The 20,312-nt window shown below is 40.7% G+C and overlaps 1 protein-coding gene across 2 annotated transcripts in view; it reads left to right on the top strand.

Annotated features, from left to right (window-relative positions):
* The window catches only part of macrod2 (mono-ADP ribosylhydrolase 2), a 455,425-nt gene that overhangs the window by 422,257 nt on the left and 12,856 nt on the right, over window positions 1-20,312 (top strand). Inside the window, exons 10-15 of one of the 2 annotated variants that reach the window (XM_074646542.1) lie at window positions 685-723; window positions 2,426-2,485; window positions 8,863-8,901; window positions 9,309-9,353; window positions 11,372-11,530; window positions 12,641-12,706. In XM_074646542.1, coding sequence (XP_074502643.1) covers window positions 685-723; window positions 2,426-2,485; window positions 8,863-8,901; window positions 9,309-9,353; window positions 11,372-11,530; window positions 12,641-12,706 — 408 coding nt within the window. Of the gene's footprint in view, window positions 1-684; window positions 724-2,425; window positions 2,486-8,862; window positions 8,902-9,308; window positions 9,354-11,371; window positions 11,531-12,637; window positions 12,707-20,312 lie in introns of both variants that reach the window. The other variant, XM_074646541.1, reaches the window with a different exon arrangement.

Raw genomic sequence — 20,312 nt, 5'->3', positions numbered from 1 at the left:
GGTCCCTCTCTCTCGTTCTGCAGTTCCCCCTGAAGCAGCATCCAACGTCTCCTTCTCATCTCCCGCTGTGCAACTCAACTCGTCCACTCAGAAACACCTTTAGTTCACTCTAGTCTGTCTCTCACAATAGACGTATAGAGAAAAGAAGAGGAAAATCAAAGTTTTTTTTTCTTAAAGGCGCAGTTGTCCAACCCAGCCTGGAGTCCTTGAAATTTGAGGAAATGGGAGGTTTTGTGTAATTTATGCTGAGCCTACTAGTATAGGTTTAATTGAAAAAGAATGTCTCATGAATGTGACCCCCCTACCCCTCTAAACACACACCCACATGCACAGTCATTTGGTGTAATAACTCACTAGATCCAAGGCCGTCTGGTGGGGGAATTGAGGGAGGCTGTGAATGGTTGTTGGTAAGATTTCGGAGCATGGCAGCTGGTGTGGAAGGAGGAGGCGAAAAAGTTTCAACATGGACATGTGAATGGGATGTTTTTCTCTTTTCGTACCGAAAGAAAAGTCACATTTCAATCACATTCAGGTTTTAGTTTCATTGGTTGCAGACACAGCACTATGGCATCACAATACTATGCTCTAACATTATAATCAGGGAGACAACTTGTGATGACTTGCTGTATTGTACATTATAAAATAGCATGGTTTGACACGCTGTCTTCTTCCCCCCTCTGCCAGACAATGACATGGAGGTTACAGAGGAGCAGCTGAAGGGAGGTGAGTGACAGAATATTTCATGGTTGCCTTTTCACCTTAACACCTCCATTAAAGCACACGGAGGCTGAGTGAGTGGCGTAGCTTCAACCGGTGACAGTGATTTGCCAGGTTTTATGCAGCAGATGAAATTGAATGTTTATTCATTTGGTGACAAGTTGAATCCCCGGGCCTGACACATCGCAGTTAAAAATACTTCATGTCAGGTACATTACATTACAAGAGCTTATATCCACAGCTAATTCCCAACACCGTTCTGTTCATCCGGCTTACGGGCACAATGCCTTCAGACCACCTAAAGCGAGTGACAAAAAAACAGCAGAGCAGCATCCCGCCACAGCGTGCGCCAGGCGATGGAACAAACACAACTGTCAGCGCATAATGCTTTTATCGCCGCGCCATCTTGGCACGCGGCCTGAAACTCCCAGATACTGCTTATCAGGATAAACTATTGACATTTGTCTGTTCACTGATGTCCTGAATAAGCGATGGCTCGAACAGGAAGCCTCATGGAAGTGTGTATATTGTCTGAATAGCAGGAACAATAGATCCAATAGAGCACTTTTTTATTTTTCTCCTTCGTAGACAAAAAAATGTATGAAATGTTTGATGAAATGTACTGCCTCTTGCAGTTTTTCTCCATGGTACAGTAAGCCTTAGAAAGCACCTGATGGCAAGTTTTTCTTTATGAGTACGAGGGGATTCAGAGCATGGGCTCGCCAGATCTAACGGCTATGTCCCACGAAGACGTCATAGTACACGTGCAACCAACTAAGCGGAGCATAATGTTAGTTTTACTGTCTGTCGAAGGAAATGTTCAGATTACCGTATAGATGTAGAACCCAGGGTGCTATCAAAATGTTTTCCCTCCAAAAGTTACCCCCATGATTTGCCAATTACACGCATCTGTGTTTTCAATGAGATTCCATTTTGGGTGAACATAAAAGGGCCGTTTTATAAGTGCACTGTAAAATGTGATATTCCAAAGTGAAACAATGTGCACGTAATGGCTAAATCATAAAGACTTGGCTGAGAGGAAGTGCATTTGAGAGTTTGTCCCGTTGTTAGCGCCTGAGCGACTGCGTTGTTTTCTGTCGTGTGTTCCTTTTTTACACTGCATACCCTATAATAACATAGCACCACATAGACCTCAGCGAGCCAAGTGAATAACCCCTGATAATTCCTAGCTCTGTTGTATCATCATGCCAGCCCTGCCCCGGTCCAGTTTGGCCTTGTTTGATGGGCCTCTGCGCCAGTGCCAAGGACTGGCCTTTTATTCTGCTCCATCAGCCAGAGTTTGAATCAGTGCATGCTGGAGCCCATTCAAAGGTTCAAATGACTGCCATTCTCACATGGAACGGTGCTTTTGTCTCAGACCGCGCTCTGGAGTTAGTCTCAAAGCCTCACATTCTTCCCTTCTGTCCCACAGGAGTCTTTTTTTTTGTCAGGCAGGTTTAAAACAAAACAGTGCAAGAGCCATTGAGTTCTCCCACATGGTCTTGTAGCGCGGTCAGCAGAGGCAGGATAGCCAAGGTCGAATAACTACGATGAGTTTTTCTTGCCAAAAGTCATTTATTCACACCATCTCTCATCTAGCAGTTCCAACTGACAAGAAGTCACGCCCTTCGCATCCTGATGGTGTTGGGGGGTAACGACGTGTCACTCCCCCGTCTGTAAACCACCATTTCTTTTTGTTTATTTATAGATAACACACCCCCATCTACGAAATCTACAACCAAGGAAGAAAGTGAAGATAGTAACAGAGGTAAGCCTATTTGTGAGTGTGTGTTTTGTATTATAATTGTATTAACCTCTTCCGCTCCACCCCTCTTTTTATAGACCCATTTTTGTCTTTTTTAGGGGGGTACAGGGAGTCTTTAGGGGGAGATAGCGGGTCAACAGTAGATGTATACATAGAAGTGGTGTACATCATCTGAAAGCTTGGAACTTGAAAATGCAGCTCAGCACTGTGTCAAGTTGTTTTAGTCATTAATAAGAAATACAATTAATTAATAGATTAATTAATTCATTAAAATAAAGAGTGAAAGTGTATAAGAGCATAGAACACGATGATATAAGTTTGTGATAGTCATTCCCATTCTCACGTATGTCTTAATTTTTGGGTTGATACCATTTGTTACACAGATTTAGTGCTAAATTTAACCATTTTTTACCACTCGAGAATTAATAAAAAAGAACAATAATCCCTCCAAAATACCACATCAAGACATCAAGACCTCGAGGAACACCATAGAACAATCCATGCTGGGATTTGGTATCAAAAACTTTTGACATTTGGAGATTTCTGCAAGAATTGTATTTTTCTGTGATTAGATGGCGAGCACTTCTGTTCTGCAAGCTGCTCAGAAACCCCCTTATTGTCAATCTATCTATGAAAGCCATCCAGCCTCTGAATGCCTTATGTCTCTAGTGTTTGGCTGTAACGTTTCATGAGGCTGTGATTATCCTAGAGGTCACCACAGGTCATTTTCTACAGTGAGGTTGAATTTAAAAAATGGTCTCACTACAATGAAATGGCTACTATGGGGACTAACATCATCACACATGAATACAGTTGGGCTCATTGGATCCACAAGATTCTCAGCTTTACAGTCATACATGTTTTGCATTTAATGTAATTCCAAGACTGTTTAGGGACCTCAGTATGCAGAAATATTCAAAACATAATTTTAAAATAGGCGAAATTGACAAATTAGTGCTGCATGCCAAAAACTTCTTTTTCCCTAAACTGCATGTGATTATCATAAAGTGGGCATGTCTGTAATGGGGAGACTCGTGGGTACTCTTAGAACCCATTTTCATTCACATATCTTGAGGTCATAGGTCAATGGACCCCTGACCATGCCATGCCAGTTCTCCCTTGCCAAAATTTAGCGTAACTTTGTATAGCGTTATTTAGCGTTCTTCCCCACAGCTGCTACAGCCTCTGAAAAACGTAAAGTCGGCCGAGGGCGCCGAGGTTAATGATAAGTGCATGTTTTGGACATACCAAGCAACAAGACTGGTAGAGGAAACAATTGTACATTGATATGTGTTTACATAGTCATTTCTTTTGTGTGTGTGTGTGTGTGTGTGTGTGTGTGAAGTAATGGAGTGTGTTCTTGGTCGGTAATCTCTTGCTCTCTGGTGCCAAGTTCCTCTTTGGGGAAATGAATACAAGATGAAGCTTGGTCTTTTTTAAAAGAATGTTTTCTTAGAGGCAAACTTGTTTAAGAAGCCATTATCTGGATATTCTGCCGTTTCAGCCCCTTTGGATGTGTAATATTGAAACAGTTATAGGCTTCTCCGATACGATGGACCAGAGATAATTAGATTCTTACACTGGAGGGTGTTAGTAGGCAATTAAAATCGTACACCATCCATTTGTCTTCAAGCCTTAAGGTTGCAGGGAATTTTTGAAGATAGCAGTCATGGTTGTTTTCTTTGGGGAAACGGGTCCTCGGCTGATTGGGAGAGGCTGGACTAGATAGCGCAGACACTTCAAGGGCGTCAATACATTCTGTGCTGTTAAACAAAGCACAATAAGTCATTTCTCCCCGCCTATTCAACATACCTTTCCATAATCCACAGCAGTAATTCAATATGATTCACAAATTCAATCATCAGCATTAGGAGGGCATAAGTATTTTGTAATAATCTTTATAAATCCTAATTTATCAGACCCGGCAGCTTAATAGTAACTAATCCATTCACAAAAGGCCTTGGCACAGCTTTCCAGCATGGGAACACTCAGTCCTTGAGACAACCTCTCTCACAGGAAAAGGAATGAAATGATTTTGTACTGCCTGCACAGTAAAGGTTAGGTCTGGTTCGATGTAGCACATAGGAAGGATTAATCATAGAAAACACTCAGATATCAAGATAGCACAGAGCAGAGGGAATGCGAGCTGCAAAAACAGACTGTCAGCTGTGTGAGATAGACATTATAAGATGCTTGAGAGTCTCATACCACTATATGTACACTTGTATTTTAAGAAAAGCATTCTTGCCCATAGAGCCAGCAAAGCAGGTCACCTATTTGATGTAGTCGATATATGTGGAGCACTTTTTTAGAATAAATTACACTGCAGCACAGTTGGTGGAGTGTGTCTGTCAATAAGGCTCGGTGTGATCCATCACATCTATCACACTCCTCAGGGGATTCACTTCTCTCAGTCCACAGGTCAGACATGAAGGGTTTTTAGCCACAGCACTGATGAAGAGAAAGCATTAAGGCTTTCCACACCGTTGTTCCATGATAAATACACTGGTTAGTGGACTGGAGGTAATTATAGGGCTGCTCTGTCCCACACACAACTACTGCAACTTTGCACAAAACAAAATGCTTCTTCAGCCTCGGTGGACTGAAGGAAGAAAACTGTGAAAATCACACAATTAACACAAACACCCAACTGTAAAATCTTATTATAAACATCAAAACGCGTCTCACATTATATTTTATGTTACTGTTTTTTTTTTCAGATTTATTTTATCTTATTCTTTAAGTGTTGATTTGCTAGTTATTGCTTTTATCACTTTGTTTCTTGTGATCTTCTCTAAGCACTTACGTCTCGTAACTCTCGAATGAATGTCCTACTTTCATGAGACTTTTCAAATTTGAAGTGCTATATTAATTAAGTTCTAATTATATTTACTTTAAGACCAACACAACAGGGGAGTTGTTCAAATTTGAGAAACATTATTTCAACAAGCGATCCCTCATCAACTACAAATAACCCCCGAAGTGTATTTGCAAAAAAAGGGTCACAAACTGTGTGTGTGTGTGTGTGATGAGCTATGTTGTGATGTAATCCACATGAAACATGGGCACAGCATGCAGATGCTGCAAGCAATAGAAAGAAAAAAAAGACAGAGTGGGAAAGGGTGGGTGAGACATAGAGGCGAACGCTGGCACAGAGGTCCAGGGCGGAGCGTATAGCCTCTTTAGAGCACACCTGAGTTGGCAAGCAGCCCCGCAGTGTCTATTATTTGATATCAGATTGGTATTAGCGAGATTAGTGGATGTCACAGGGCACAGTAAAATGTGAACATTGAGCCAGAAATCAATGCCTGGCTGGGTCTGTTTGTCTGGCATGCTTGAGCCTTTTCTGGGAAAGACCCGAGGAAGAGAGGGGGTAGATCGTGAGAGACGACACAGAGCGTGGATGGACATGCAGATTAATAACGCTATGTGTGGACAGACAGTGAGCCTCTCCATGGGATGCCATCTTTTACACCGCGGCGCCCCGTCGAGCCTCTCTCTAAAGCACACTTGCACTTTGCTTCCACACACACATTTCATGTGTGAGAGGTCTTTGAGTGATAGCTGTTGGTCATCTCAGAGCCCTTTTTCCTTTACACATGTCTCATGAATTTTTTAAATCCCCCTTTCTTTAAATCTTTTTTGCTCAAGTTTGCTTTAATGGAAGCAAAAGGAGACCGAGCTGGGGGAAGAGATAGAGCATAGCTAGGGTGTGTGTGTGTGTGTGTGTGTGTGTGTGTGTGTGTGTGTGTGTCAAATTTCTATTCATTCCTGAATATAAGATACTGCATTTACCTCCTTGGAAATATCGTCTGTAGTTGTTTACTCAACGGTCACGCAAGTAAGACACACAGGGAAGGTTGTATATTGGCATCTAAATAGTTTATGTACTTGTGATACTGTACTCCTCAATCTGATGTTGACATAAATAAATCATTTAAGTGTGTGTGAGACTAACATTTTATTCAAGAAAACACAACAGCGCTGTCTCTCATTCAACCCAAGTGCACTATATTTCTGAAAGTGGAATTCATGGGAGTATTGATGACACTAAAAGTCTTGAGGTGGGTGGACTTTGGCTGGAGCGCTTCCATGTGAAGTATGTTAGACCCCTGACTCAGTGAAGTATATACAGTAGTGAGTATTGGGAGGGAACGCTGTGACAATGCTGCCACCTGCTGTATGGAGCAGATGAGTGAGCGGCCTGGTGGTATGTGCTGTTTGGGATTTTACTTTGTGAGAGAGACAAAGAGTGTTCTAATTGAACTTAACTTGAAACCATTATAAATCACATCTGCCCTACATAGAAGCTTTTGTTGTCTTGTGTGTGTGTGTGTGTGTGTGTGTGTGTGTGTATTTGTATTTGTGTGTTTATCCACAATCTGTTCCTTTGCATCCTTTATCACAAATTGAATGCTGTTCCATTCAATAAGCCAAATACAAATGATCAAATAACAGGGAGGAAATTACATTCAGCCTTTTTGTCGTATCTGATATATTGTTGCTTGCGATCACTTTAGACAAACACAACAGCCATGCATAATGTTTAAACGCAGAAGAAAGCTTGAGGATGACCTCATGGCCCGCGAGGCATTCATCTTAACCATGCTTTTCCCAATGAAGTATTCTTTTCAGCCTCCTGTCTGTGGTTCCGTCTCGAAATGCCAGTCATGATTAATAGAAAGGATTGCCATCTACTGTGTGTCACCAGTGCTCTACGTGATGGACAGACGCACTTGAGTGAAACATGCAGCACTGGTAGAACTGGCCTTTTCCCCATTTAATAGAGGCTGGCATTTTTATTGTTCTGAGTGCAGGGCAAAATTGCATAGATATGAAAAAATGGTTTCTCTCTACAGCTTGTTAAAAAAGCAATTATAGGAGCTACACAATAGCCATTGTAGAGCATGTTCCCTTATTGGTGTCATGGCTTTCATTTACTCAATTTGTCCCAAATGTCATTGGTTTATGTGTGTGTGTCTGTGTCCGTGTAAGAATGTGTGAGAGCGAGAAAAGGGGTGAGGATGGTGGGGGTAACAGATACGATGCAGGGATTAAAGTAGTTTTATGTCACTACTGAAATCTGCCTTTTGTGCATACATAGTGCGACATATTTTGCCGTGGTGTTGTACAGTAGGTAGGTAGATGTAGTTGGGCAGACGCTGTCATGACAATTTGAGGTAGATTAGCAAGTATGATGTCTGTATGTATGAGTGTCATTCTCCAGTGATGTGTGTAGAAAGCAGAACCCTCCCCTCCGATACGTTTTTTCATTGATATCTCTGAAAAGGTGCATGCTTTTTAGTATCATGTTTCATAGTATCATAGTGATACACTATAGTATTATAGTGCTACTACTTTTTAGCCAATTTTATTTTGTCCAATAGCCTACTTAAAAAAAAAAACATTCCCATCAGCCTCAGCTGTACTTTGTGTTCAATGCAAATTAGCTAAAGTTAACATGATAACACACTAAACTGTGAAGGTGAACATTATAATGTTCCCTATTATCATCAACATGTCATCCCTGTATGCATGTCAGTATGCTAATGTACCTAATTACAGCCTGACAGAGCCGCTACTTGCTAGCTTAGCTGTAGACTCTTAGTCTGGTTCTATAAGTACCTACCATAAATGGTAGTGGCTAGAAGGGAGCCAGCATACTGGGGAAACTCTCGTGAGATTGTTACGGTTAGGCATTGACCTTGAATAGTTAAGGTTAGGATAAGTCGTCAGGCAGTGAGTCTCACAAGAGTTTTTGCAAGTATTTACAGATCTCAGATCAGATTTCGCAATTTGCGGGCTCCCCTTATGGACACAAACACCATAGACTGTATATAAAGATGGACGACATGACAGCTCCCCCAAAAGTGTAGCCAAAACATCTGAATCGCCCCGTGGTGGCTGGCTTCGGGCGGATGTGTGGGCGGGACCTTGATACCGCGGCTCCATCTTTATATACAGCCTATGATACCTACTGATACACATTTGAGACCCTCTTCATTGTAACAATAAGTTTGGAAGCCTTCCGATAACTGAAGTTAAAAGCTGAATATGTCAAAGACGAGCAAAGCTAACTTACTGTTATATCTCAAACAAAATAAGGAGTTGTTAGTATCGAGTGCAGTAGTAGGTTTCCTTACCAATAACCGAGACCATGGATAGAAAACCCCATTAAACCCTCTATGTAAAAACACATTGTGAAAGTGAGGCTAGTGAAGCAGAAGGTTTTTGAAATGTGATGCCAGCTCTCACAAGATGAATCTTTTGCCTAGAGATGAACAGTTTGTGATCATTAGTATGACTGGTAGCTTTGTTGACTGGCATTATTCCCATGCATGCTCGTGTTTGGCTGATGATTTCTTTCCCTGCCTTTTCAGGTAAAGAGGAAATAGGAGATGAAGAGGAAGGTGACGATGGTAATGTAGCTCCACGGACCATTAACACATGTTCTGAGCCCCTCGGCTCTACCAGTGCTTCTTGATGTCATTTGTCATCAAAAATTGAATTTTCTATTCGCTCCAGTTCAGTCTTTCCATCCCGTGTGCCACCACTCTAACAGAAAAATAAAAAAAACTTCTCTTATCACAGAAGCTTGGAACAAAGAAATCCCTCAATTATGTATGGTTTTAGAAGTGACATTCTTTTTCCCTTCTTTTTTCCACTTAATTTATGCATGTCTTTGTGGTTCCATTGCTCTCATACTGCAGTACAAAGACAAAGCTACACAAAGAGATGGAATGAAAAGGCTGTTTGAGGTGATATTGAAAGCCAGGTCAATTCAACTCCAGGCACTGAACTCAAATGTTTTCCACTCTGTTTCTAGATGCTGCTGGAAATGAAGACGTAGAGATGGCGAGTCAAAACCCAGGTAAAGTACAGTCACAAGCCAAGGCTGCGCCAGCGTGGACGGGGGTGTGATTATTACGTGTTAATGTGTGTGTGTGTGCAGATTGCCACTACTCTACACATGACTCACTGAGAGGGAAGGAGCGCACGTTGTTCTGAATCTTATCTCTAGAGGAGATGGGAATTGTACGAGCTGACTGGCGTGCAGCTTCTTGCTCTGGTTTTAACTTCAGCTCAGAGTTTGATTAAAGATCTAACCTGATCAGTCTTGTTAACAGCAGAGGAATAACCACTATACAAAGCTCTAAATGCATCTGTACAGGCTGGATGAATAGACCCCGAGATTCTGAGATGGGTTTGTTGTGCTGACAGCGAGAGCCTTAAGTGAATTGAGAGAGAGAGTGTGTGTGTGTGTGTGTGTGTATTACGGAGAGGCAACCATTAACTTTGAGCTAGAACCATTTCTCTTCCTCCGAATATCCTCTCTGCTGCTGGTATATAATTAAGATTCAGCATTTGCATATTGGCAGTGAGCAGCGCCTCGCCTCTCTTCTGTTTTTGTTTTATTCAAATCCCATCCCATTGACAAAGATTTGACAGATAGAGCCTCTCTGAACATGAATTTTGTAGATATTCTATGAGAGAGTTATAGCAAATGCAGTCCTGGGATGCTATTCAAAAGCTGAGATATGTAATTACGTTCTCATGAGACACAAACAGAGAGGTAGGAGCTAGGAGGAGCAAAGATATACAGTTTCAAACAACACCTGCAGACTAATTCAGCCAAAGATACAGCAGTTGCATCATTCTTGTCCGTGTGTGTGTTGCAGGTGAAAAGCAGAGACCACAGATCAATATGTTGTTCAATAATGTGGTTTTGGTTACTTTGTAAAATATAACCTTTGTGCACATACCTTTATTAGCACTTTTATTTACCATGAGTACTCTGTTCCTTCACATTTTGCTTTATATTATTCCTTTTACACACAAGCTTTGTTCTTTATTTTTATTCTAATACTATACATATTTTAGCACTAGAACTTTCCCTTCAAATGTTAGAAACCACACCCTAGCAAACGCTAGCAATCTATTGACCACCTAGTGACTTTATAACACCACCCATTACATACTCTATATCCATCACTGTGTCTCAATTCGGATACTTCCGTTAGTACACTTCCATGACACTGTGCACACTATGTACTTACTTGCGTAGTGAGTTTCGACAGGGTAGTGTTGTCTCAATTCGCACACGCTCGGTAGACCAGCTGGTGATAGTCAGCCACAGACATTACGCCGTATTGGCAGTAATTCAATTCAGACCGATGAATTAACCCAGTAATGGCTTCTATCCAATTACAGTATAGTGTTAATTTGTGACAAAAGGCACATGTATAACTAATATTTGTGTAGTTCGGTGTTAGCTGTTAAAATTGTTAACTGTTTTGAGCACAACATCTGGGTACTTAGAGTGCACTGCATTTTGCCATACTTCTCAGTATGAACGCACTTACACACTCAAAATAGTGTATAGAGTCAAAATACTAAAAGTGTAAGCACGGAAGTACGCTAATTGAGACACAGCACTAGATTATCGTAAATCATCTATCCATACATTATCTTTAACCGCTTATCCTGTTCAGGGTCGCGGGGGGGCTGGAGCCAATCCGAGCTGACATTGGGCGAAGGCGGGGTACACCCTGGATAGGTCACCAGACTAACACAGGACTGACACATAGAGACAGACTATTGTAAATCAGCTGTTTTTAAAAAAACTATATCTATATTTAAACTAGTTTATACAAGCTAAAGCAAGCACATTTTCCCTTCTTTCCTGTCAACCTCAAACCTTTCAAACTGGAAAAGAGCAACCTGTTGGTGTGAAAATGATTCTGAGAGATTTCTGTCAGCAGTCATGACGTATGGGCTTGTTTTCTGCCTTGTGCAACAGGATTTAATGTGAAGGCTTTGATTCCCTGTGCCTGAATTGATTCTTCAAAATGTACTTCTTTTTATACTTCAATGTTTGTGTGCCTGCAGATGAAATATCAGGAAATGAGGAGACAAATCCAGAAAAGGATAAAGATAAAGATGAAAATGAAAGCCAAGACAAAGATGAAGATATAGGGATTGAAAAAGACGAAGAGAAAGATGAAGACAAAGGCATCGACAATGAGAAAGATGAAGATGAAGACAAAGGTACGTACTTAAGGGTGCATGTGTTTGTTTTTATCCTTTTAAATCAAAAACTTTGAGGTGCACGAGTTGTCGGTAACAAATATTCATAACCTCGGGGCGCCCAGGTAGGTCACCGGATAGAGCGCCTCATTAATGAGCCAGTGTGTGACATTTCGGGGGATCTATTCACAAATGGAATATATTATTCATAACTATGTTTTCATTAGTGTATAATCACCTGAAACTAAGAATCATTGTGTTTTCATTAGAATGAGCCCTTTATATCTACGTTACCATAGTTTTGCACTCAGCAGCTCACATTACCGCAGTCTTGGAAAGGGAGTAGTGAGCAGAGGGGTACTCAGTTGCAATATGCAACCCCACCACTAGATGCCGCCAAATCCCGCACGCTGTTTCTTTAAGGCCGAGTCTCGGCAACGCAGCGAGCCGGGTTCAAGTCCGGCTCAAAGCCCTTTGTTGCATTTCATCGCCTCTCTCTCTCCCCTGCCTTTCCAGTCTGTTTCTCTCACTATCCAATAAAACAGAAATGCCAAAATACATCTTTAAACAAATATTTATTCCAAATTGAAAAAGGTTCAGGTGATGGTCTGATTTCCTGATAGTAATTGCATTTTATCACTGTATGCAGCAAACATCCACAGGGCACTGAGGGGGACGAATATGAATAAGTCAGTTGAATGCATGAAAACCTGAAGGCTGACATAATGGCAGCATAACAAAATAGAAACATAGATGTTTACATTTTGGGTTTACCAGCAGTCTAAAATTACATGGTTGGGAGATGGAACACTACAAACGTTTTGTTTTTTTATTTCATGCTGTCAGTGTTTGAATCTATGCAAATTCATCTCTCAGCACAGAAAGAGCAAAACCAAGTGGGGAGGAATTGGCTCAGATTGTGTGCACTATTACAGATTGGACATAGAATATATTCTATCACTAGAGCCTCATAGTCCACAGCACATGCTCCCACTAACCATTAACACATACACACATAAACAAAGCTGATCTCATTGAAGACGTGGCGATCATCTGTCTGCAAAGACACTGATGTCATGTGAGTGTGTAGCGTAACAAACATCAGAGCTTTGCTTTCTTTTTTCCCAGCAGAGGAAGAGCAGCCTGCCGCGAAGGCAGAAGATGACGACACAGCCAAGTCCACTGTGGAGATGGAAGGTAAGATCAGATTTGCTTGGATTTGATTTGATCTGATTTGATTTGACCTGATTGAGAGTCTGACTGACTGGCTTTCTATCAATGTGATTTCCCCATCCAGTCTGGTGTATTTGTATACTTGTGTATTGAATCAGCACGGTCAGCTTTGTTTTTGTTGTCTGCTGTTTGTCAAACTAGTTTTCCCCTTGAATCAATCTCAGCCTGTCTGAGATCTACTTCACCCATGTAAAATCACTTTGTATAGGAAGCACAAGGCATCGCAGGGGGCCTCAGGTGATATAACACATCTCTGGAAGCCATGACCGAGGTGTTGAGAACCGTCAATCACAGCAGATATATAGAAAATGAAGACAGACTATATAGTCTATATAGCTATATGGATTCAGCATTGTTCTTTTATGGGCTGAATAAGCAATGTTCAATATTTTTTTAATGTCAACAAATCAGTTGAAAAGTGTTGTGTGTATCCCAAACCTAATACAGCTTATTCTTCTGTGCTATAAACCTCCATTGTTTAATATTAAAAACACATCAATGAGCCAAACCATTGCGCTGGGTGACCTGTTCATTCATGAACATGAACACTGTAGTTTATTTAGAGTCAATTCCACATACACCAACCTGCTGTTGTTATACTCACCAGACTAGAGCACCAAATGTGTGTTAATCCTCGGTGGAAAATTGGGAATCACCAGAGGCCCCACGATACAATATTATCATAATATTTAAGTCACAATACGATCTGATTGCGATTTCAAACATTTTGCAATATGCTGAGTATTGCGATTAGATATATTGCGATATATTACCTTTTTTCAAATGCAAATGATGAAGTTTGTCAACATTTGTTTTATCTAAGAAGATACAGTTTTCATTCTGTTCATCTCAGAGTTTTCATTCACATATCTTGAGGACCCCTTTGAAAATGGCCATGCCAGTTTTCAGTGTAGCTTTGGAGCGTTATTTAACGTTCTTCCGGACAAGCTAACATGACATGGTTGGTACCAATTGATTCAGTAGGTTTTTCTAATTTTATATGATATCAGTATTTTCACTCTAGCTTTAAGACCGTTGGATTGTTAAGAGGTTAATAGTTTATATAATAAAAAATTAATACTTGACGTCCGTGTATCGATACAATAGTGCCACGCAAAATGTAACGATACTATGCTGATCCCCTACTGAAAATGGTCCCTAACAAATACACTATTTACTCCTGTTTGAGTAACATTTGTTTAAAATTAACAAAAAAAAAGACAATAGATAATGTTGATTTCCGTTCTCAGTTAAACAAATTGGATCAAGGCTCAGTGGCACATTCAAGGTATAAAAAGTATTGAGAGATGGATTTACACATTGTTGTTTTTGGTCTTGTTGACAATAAGAAAAATATTCAATAATAGTAGTCAATTTTGAATTAAATTGTACTGTACAGCTCTTTATATCGCTCTCTGTTTTAACCAGGCTGCCATATATGAAGCCTTTATTTCATTCAACCACTCCACTTGAGCGCCATGATAAGGCCAGCTATTTTGTTTGGATCGTTCATTGGCCACATGGGATAATCTGTCTTTATTTACCCACATCCTTCTCTGGCTCACGTTGTCACTGATTAAGGGTATTGTCTGGAGAAGTTGAGGGTTAGATTTGTGAGCCCGAGCCGCCCCTCTCCCGCCACTGCACTAACACAAAGGTCTGAGTCACTCCCTCGCCTCCATTTCACTTTCTCTTTGACTGACATTCAATTAATTTAGGGCGAGAGTGAACATTCCAGATAGATCTATCTGAGATAGCCTTCTCCATCCTCTCTGAAAAGCCATTGGAATACGTCCTACAAACACTGCAGGCTTTCCATCACTGGAAAGCTTCACTCCTGCCTGTTGATTGTGTCTTGCCTGAGCCTGCCAGTGTCTGTCACTGTCTGGGGTTACCATGAGCCGTGTACTGTGTGGTGGCACTGTCAAGCAGTAAACAGTGGTGTCATTCCTGATTGCAGGCAGATTGCATTTTGTATAGAGGAGCAGGGCTCAGGACAGAGTGCAGACTCAAACTGTCTCGGATATTGAATCTCATGCAGGCCAGCACAGCCCGGCTTAGCCACGCATAACCAGCTATTCACCAAATGATTCCCGAGCCAATACCCTTTATTAAAAATAATAACTGTAATCAGGCTGCCTGCTCATGGCCATACAGGTTAAATCTGCTTCATTGAAAGGAGTAATAAAATGCCTCATAATGGTGGGAGGAATGAATAATGAATCAAACAATTTGAGGACAGCTGAATATGAGGTTGCTATACACACATATGCATACACCTAATCATCAGAGAGTCAGAGTGTATGTGTGTCTGTCTTTTGCAACAAATTCTTACCTATTATCTTTCGACATTGTCTTCTATTCACAATCATCAAGTGGTAATTTTCAAGCACAAATAACTCAGAGATGGTGATATAATGTGTTTTCTTCACACATAGCCTGTTGGCTGTCTGATATTGTGTTGGAACAGAAACAGGAGCGGAGCTTACCTTGATTGCAGGCAAGATAGGAAATTGTTTAAGGAATGCTTTACCCACAAAATGGCCATTTGTATATCAGTTACTCACCCCGTGTTACCTTGAATTCTTGAAGAAAACTTTGTTTTTATTGCATGCCTCAGCAGTGAATGGAGACTCAAAAAACAGAGAAAAGTCTTGATATTTAAAAACGATTTAAAACACTTCCAACTCGTCCGGACTCGCAAGTGTTTTAAATAGTAAGGTTTTGGGGAAGATGCTTGTGTTTGGGAAGTAGTGAGCACACAACTGGATAAATGAGACTTGGATTATACTGTACGAGTTGTGTGAGACATTGTAAACTGATGTTTTTTTCAACCTGATCTCACGGGGAGGGGTATATTTAACACATGAGGACACATTTTAGGCTTTTCGCATGTCATTTTTACGCCATACAACAAAACTACGATAACGTCCGCAGTTAGGTTTAGGCAACAAAACCACTCACTTAGGTTTAGCAAAAACATCATTGTTGGGCTTGAAATAAGTACGTAAACTGAGTAAAATACATACGGAAACAATGTAACATCAGTACGGAAAATACGTGACAACATCATTAACGTAACTTACAAATCAAAACACCGGTCTTGAATACTGGTCTCCTGGTTAAAAGTTGTGTGTTTGTTGGACCCATTTACCCCCCCACCTGCTCGCCTGCCATAAGCGGCCTTTCTCACTTTTTATTCTATGTCACTAGCTCTGAGCGTGGCACAGCTAAATGCCTTGCGCATTATCGTGTCATTCATACGCCTTTCCGTGTGAACAACCTGGTGTTTATATAGTTTTGCTGTTGTTAAACGCGGCCCCCATTCTCCGCTTTTTGATTCCCCGCTCACAGTGGAGAGCATGCGAGTTTTCTTCAAGAATACAAGGAAACAGGGTTAGTAATCGATATACAAATGGGCATTTTTTGCCTGAAGTCTTCCTTTAAGCTTTGTACATTTCTGGAACAAACTCAAGCATTTGAGCAAAATCTCGCCAATCAGTTGGACAGATATTGCAACCCTATTTACATTAGCTGAGCTTAATTTCTCCACAAGGATACATCTGTCTTATTTAATTATAAATATATGATATACTGAATGAATTACTTTTCCATTTCCCTCGCCAACTTGCTAACAGTGGCCAAAAAGAAAGATAAATGCGATGCTCTTAAACACAAGCAATTTAGAAAGAAGAAATTGCTGTCTCTTTGATTAAATGCTTTCTAATTTGTTGTTAGGTTATTTGTTCAGTCGTGTACATCAATTCATAGTAACTACAATACTGTCGCTGACATCAAACCAGCTGCACCTGTGGCTGGGGATGCATTTGATTTCAATATGACCAGCTTGATACCTTCCAGTCATTTTATCTTTCCATTATTAATCAGTGAATGACAATGTTCACAGTCTACCTATTTGTGATCCCACATTGTAGGATGTGTCATAGACAGACATGTCGCTAGCTACAGCGTTCCGTTGCATCCGCACATTTGTATCCACGTGCTCCCAGTTGACGACAATGTCTGTCGACGGCCTGCTGTTCTCACATAGCTCAATATTGCACATATGGAAGTGTTTATCACAGCTAAGCATCTCAGTCCCAGCTCAGTCACACTAAATAATACAAAGCTTTGTGTTTTACATTATTTATTATGTATTCATTTCCACTCTCGTCGTCATCATTATAACTTGTTAATGTAAGAATTGATTCAGTCTACACACATTCCCTTGCATTAGATACAGGTGAAGGATACTGCACAGGTAATTTGCTGATGTCTTAACAGTTCATATTACCAAACTGTGCCATCTGTTGTTTACCGTACATTGCAGGTCTGTTTGTATAAAGGTGCAGTTGTGTTTAAGCATTTAGTCTTTTTGTTCTTAGCTCAAATTACTTCAATTTATTGCAATATTATAAACAACCAAAAGCCATAAGATCCAAACTGTAACAAATATTATATTCTGGAGATAGCATATCTGTGTGGAGTAAAGATATGTAAGGAGGCAGGCAGAGGAGAGATTGTGTATTTTAAATCAGGCTCCACAATATGAATCACAGGCTATGTATTAGATATATCTCCCCGCACAGGCAATAAGATTCTCAGTCTGATATCTGGGATTTTATAAAGGCTCCCCAAATTGAATCAAAATCCAAGCAGCCTTTATTTATGAATATTCATAACCTACTTTAGAATGGAAAAGGAGGTTATATTGTTATTGTGTTTGAAATATCTATCCAGCAAGCCTTGTTTTGGTGACTTGTGAGAGTGGGCACCCGCTTCAGTAAGCTCATGGAACATCCATAAATTAAAATAAGACTGTCTTTGCCTAAAGCTAGGAATAAATAAATCTGAGTTGTGAGCAGAAATTGTTTTTTCCTTCATGCATGTGTGATTCTCCTACAGGAGTCGATAGCTATCGTCTTAGGTAAGATTTAATGGCGGCGCAGATTCAATGCCACCGAGTGAACAGCAGCTCATCCTTCTTTCCGATCAAACTTTGAGCAAGTTTTGTCTGTGAAGTATTTGCATGCATTGCAATGCACCAGCACTAACCTGAATACGGTGACGGTTCTGTGATAGTATCTCCTATTACACGGCCAGTCAGTTTAGTATGTGCCTATTATCCACACAGCCTTTTTTAAATGTGACCTGTTACTATAATTCTGCTCTTCAATATATGCCTGAATAGAAAGCACAGACAACCTAGCAATCGAGGGAGCCTGGATGTTCCTCATATTTTTTAGCCTTTGATAAAGCTGGCCTTTTTTAGAGGCCGACTTGTGGGATGAAAGCAGCTCATTGACTATGGAAGGACGCTACGCTACAGAGAACACTTTAGAGCAGGGATTCTCAAAGTTTTTGAGGCCAGGGGCCCCTTATAAAGGAGGAACTTTTCCAAGTACCCCTCTTTTAATCACATCGCAGATTTAGCATATGCTTACTACCATTTGCACTCTCACATTCCATTGAAACTATTTGTTTTTCTTTCTCACCCTTATTACCTATTTCACAGTGATAAACAGAAACACGTTTCAGTTTGACTCATGTTAAGATAAGATGAGATAATCCTTTTTTTTTTTTAGTCCCACACATTTGCAATGTTATTTAATGTTAAATGAGCAACATGTAGTTCTGACAGCTAGCGTTTCAAATGGGTAACAGAGTCCAAATTCAAAACATTGGACTTGTGGCCTGTCCGCTCCACCGGTGCAAACCCCCAGGAACAACACCGGACTTTGATGCAAATTTTAGTAGTGGCCAAACGGCAGTACTACAACGTCCGTGTCCGTCACGTGATGCCATTGGGACCAAAAATACTTTTTCCCATAGACTTACATTGGGAAAGAGACGTCCAGTTTTTTTTATATAGATCAACTTCCGAGTATGAACACTCCAATAGCCATTATTTAAATCATTAGGTGTGACTGTAAGCAGTTAGCGTGTGTTAGCATCACGGCGTTGCCAGCAGCAGTAGTCTGAATCACTTCACCGGCTGTGTGAGAGATGTGCCGAGGCTTTTCAGGTCGGTAGAATCTAACGTTAACGTTATCTCTGTTGATCCAGTTTGTTTGCTTGCTTCCATGGCTGCAGAAGGATGTGTTTGTATGCCAATTTGTTTCACATGTGGCAACGGGGTGTTGAAATGGTCAGTGGACGGCATCACACTGGCCAAAACAAAAACAAACGTTCCGGACCATAATGGAAATTTTAGAGGAGAACATACTGACTGTAGCATTGTTGTCAGAGAAGCCAGTAATCAATTCAGTGCATTTCCTTAATCTCTGATGACATCTCATGGTCATTTTATGATTTATTACAGTAAATATATTACATATTGGTCCTTAAGTACCACTGTGATTTGATTTAAATTGCATTTGGGTTCAACTTGACAGCATTTATAGCCTTCATTTCAAGTAATTGATCTTAAATAAATAAATCCAGATATTTAAAATGTGCTTCAGCTTTAAAATAATGAACGTATTGCTGTGTGTGACAATCATATCAGAGTTTCCATTGGCCAAAAGCTAACATGGGTGGGAGTAACGGACAAAATATGCTTGTTTTAATGGTGCAAATGGTCCCCATCTGTAGATATGGACTTTTTAATGATATAGCACAATTTTACAATTTATAGCAAATGACTTTGCAGACCCCGTGACAGAGTGCCACGGACCTCACTTTGAGAATCACTGCTTTAGAGCGGTAGTCTCTATCTAAGCGTGGCTGGGTGCAGACCAGACGGGCGAGTATGGGGACAAACTGTAATGGCACACTAAAGCCAGGCAGGAGGGACCCTGCAGGGGAGAAGCAGAGAAAGAGGATGGAGAGACAGACAGACCCAGCAGGCCATCACAACAATCTAAGTCTCAACACAGCAGAGAGACAAGGCACCATTACATCAGCCCAGAGGCTGTTGGAGCTGACATTCCCTCTGCTCATCTCTCCCTTCTTTTCTCTTTGTTTCCTTTTCTCTCCTTAGACCTGTTGTGTTGTTAAAAAATAGCATCACAGCAACACAAGTAAACTCCAGTTCACACTCATTATCCAAGTTTTCACTTGTTTATCGTTACTTTATTGTCTCAATTTCATGACTTTCTTTCTCCAAATGTTCTTTTTTCCCATGGTGGACAGGATGTTTTAAGTATAGATGGCTGTGAGTGCTTTATTTAGCGCTGACTCTGCCACAACCGCTCGCAGCTCACTGTATGTGTGGCTCTGAGCAGAAAGCCCAGCTGCATCCACAAGTGCCATATGGTGCCCAAAAAACCACATGCACATCATGTACCCACCTCTCTCCTTGTAAGATCTACAAACAATAAAAAAAACTAAATGGAGGTACAACAAATCCCCTTAACAACTGTTATGAGAATTGGTTTTATTCTCTTGTTTGCGAATGTTATTTGGGGGGGGTTATTGATTTCTATGTATTTTACTCCCTCGATGGTACAGCTTGAGTGAAACAGAACAACAAGCCGACACAAATGGCTCTTCTGAAATCCAGCAGACTTGCCATTGGCAATATCAAGGTACACACAAACCCATCACAGCACGGTGACCCTGTGTGGTC

This window comes from Sebastes fasciatus, chromosome 9, assembly GCF_043250625.1.
Source record: "Sebastes fasciatus isolate fSebFas1 chromosome 9, fSebFas1.pri, whole genome shotgun sequence".
Taxonomy (NCBI): Eukaryota; Metazoa; Chordata; class Actinopteri; order Perciformes; family Sebastidae; genus Sebastes; species Sebastes fasciatus.
This window is presented reverse-complemented; position numbering and strand designations above follow the sequence as displayed.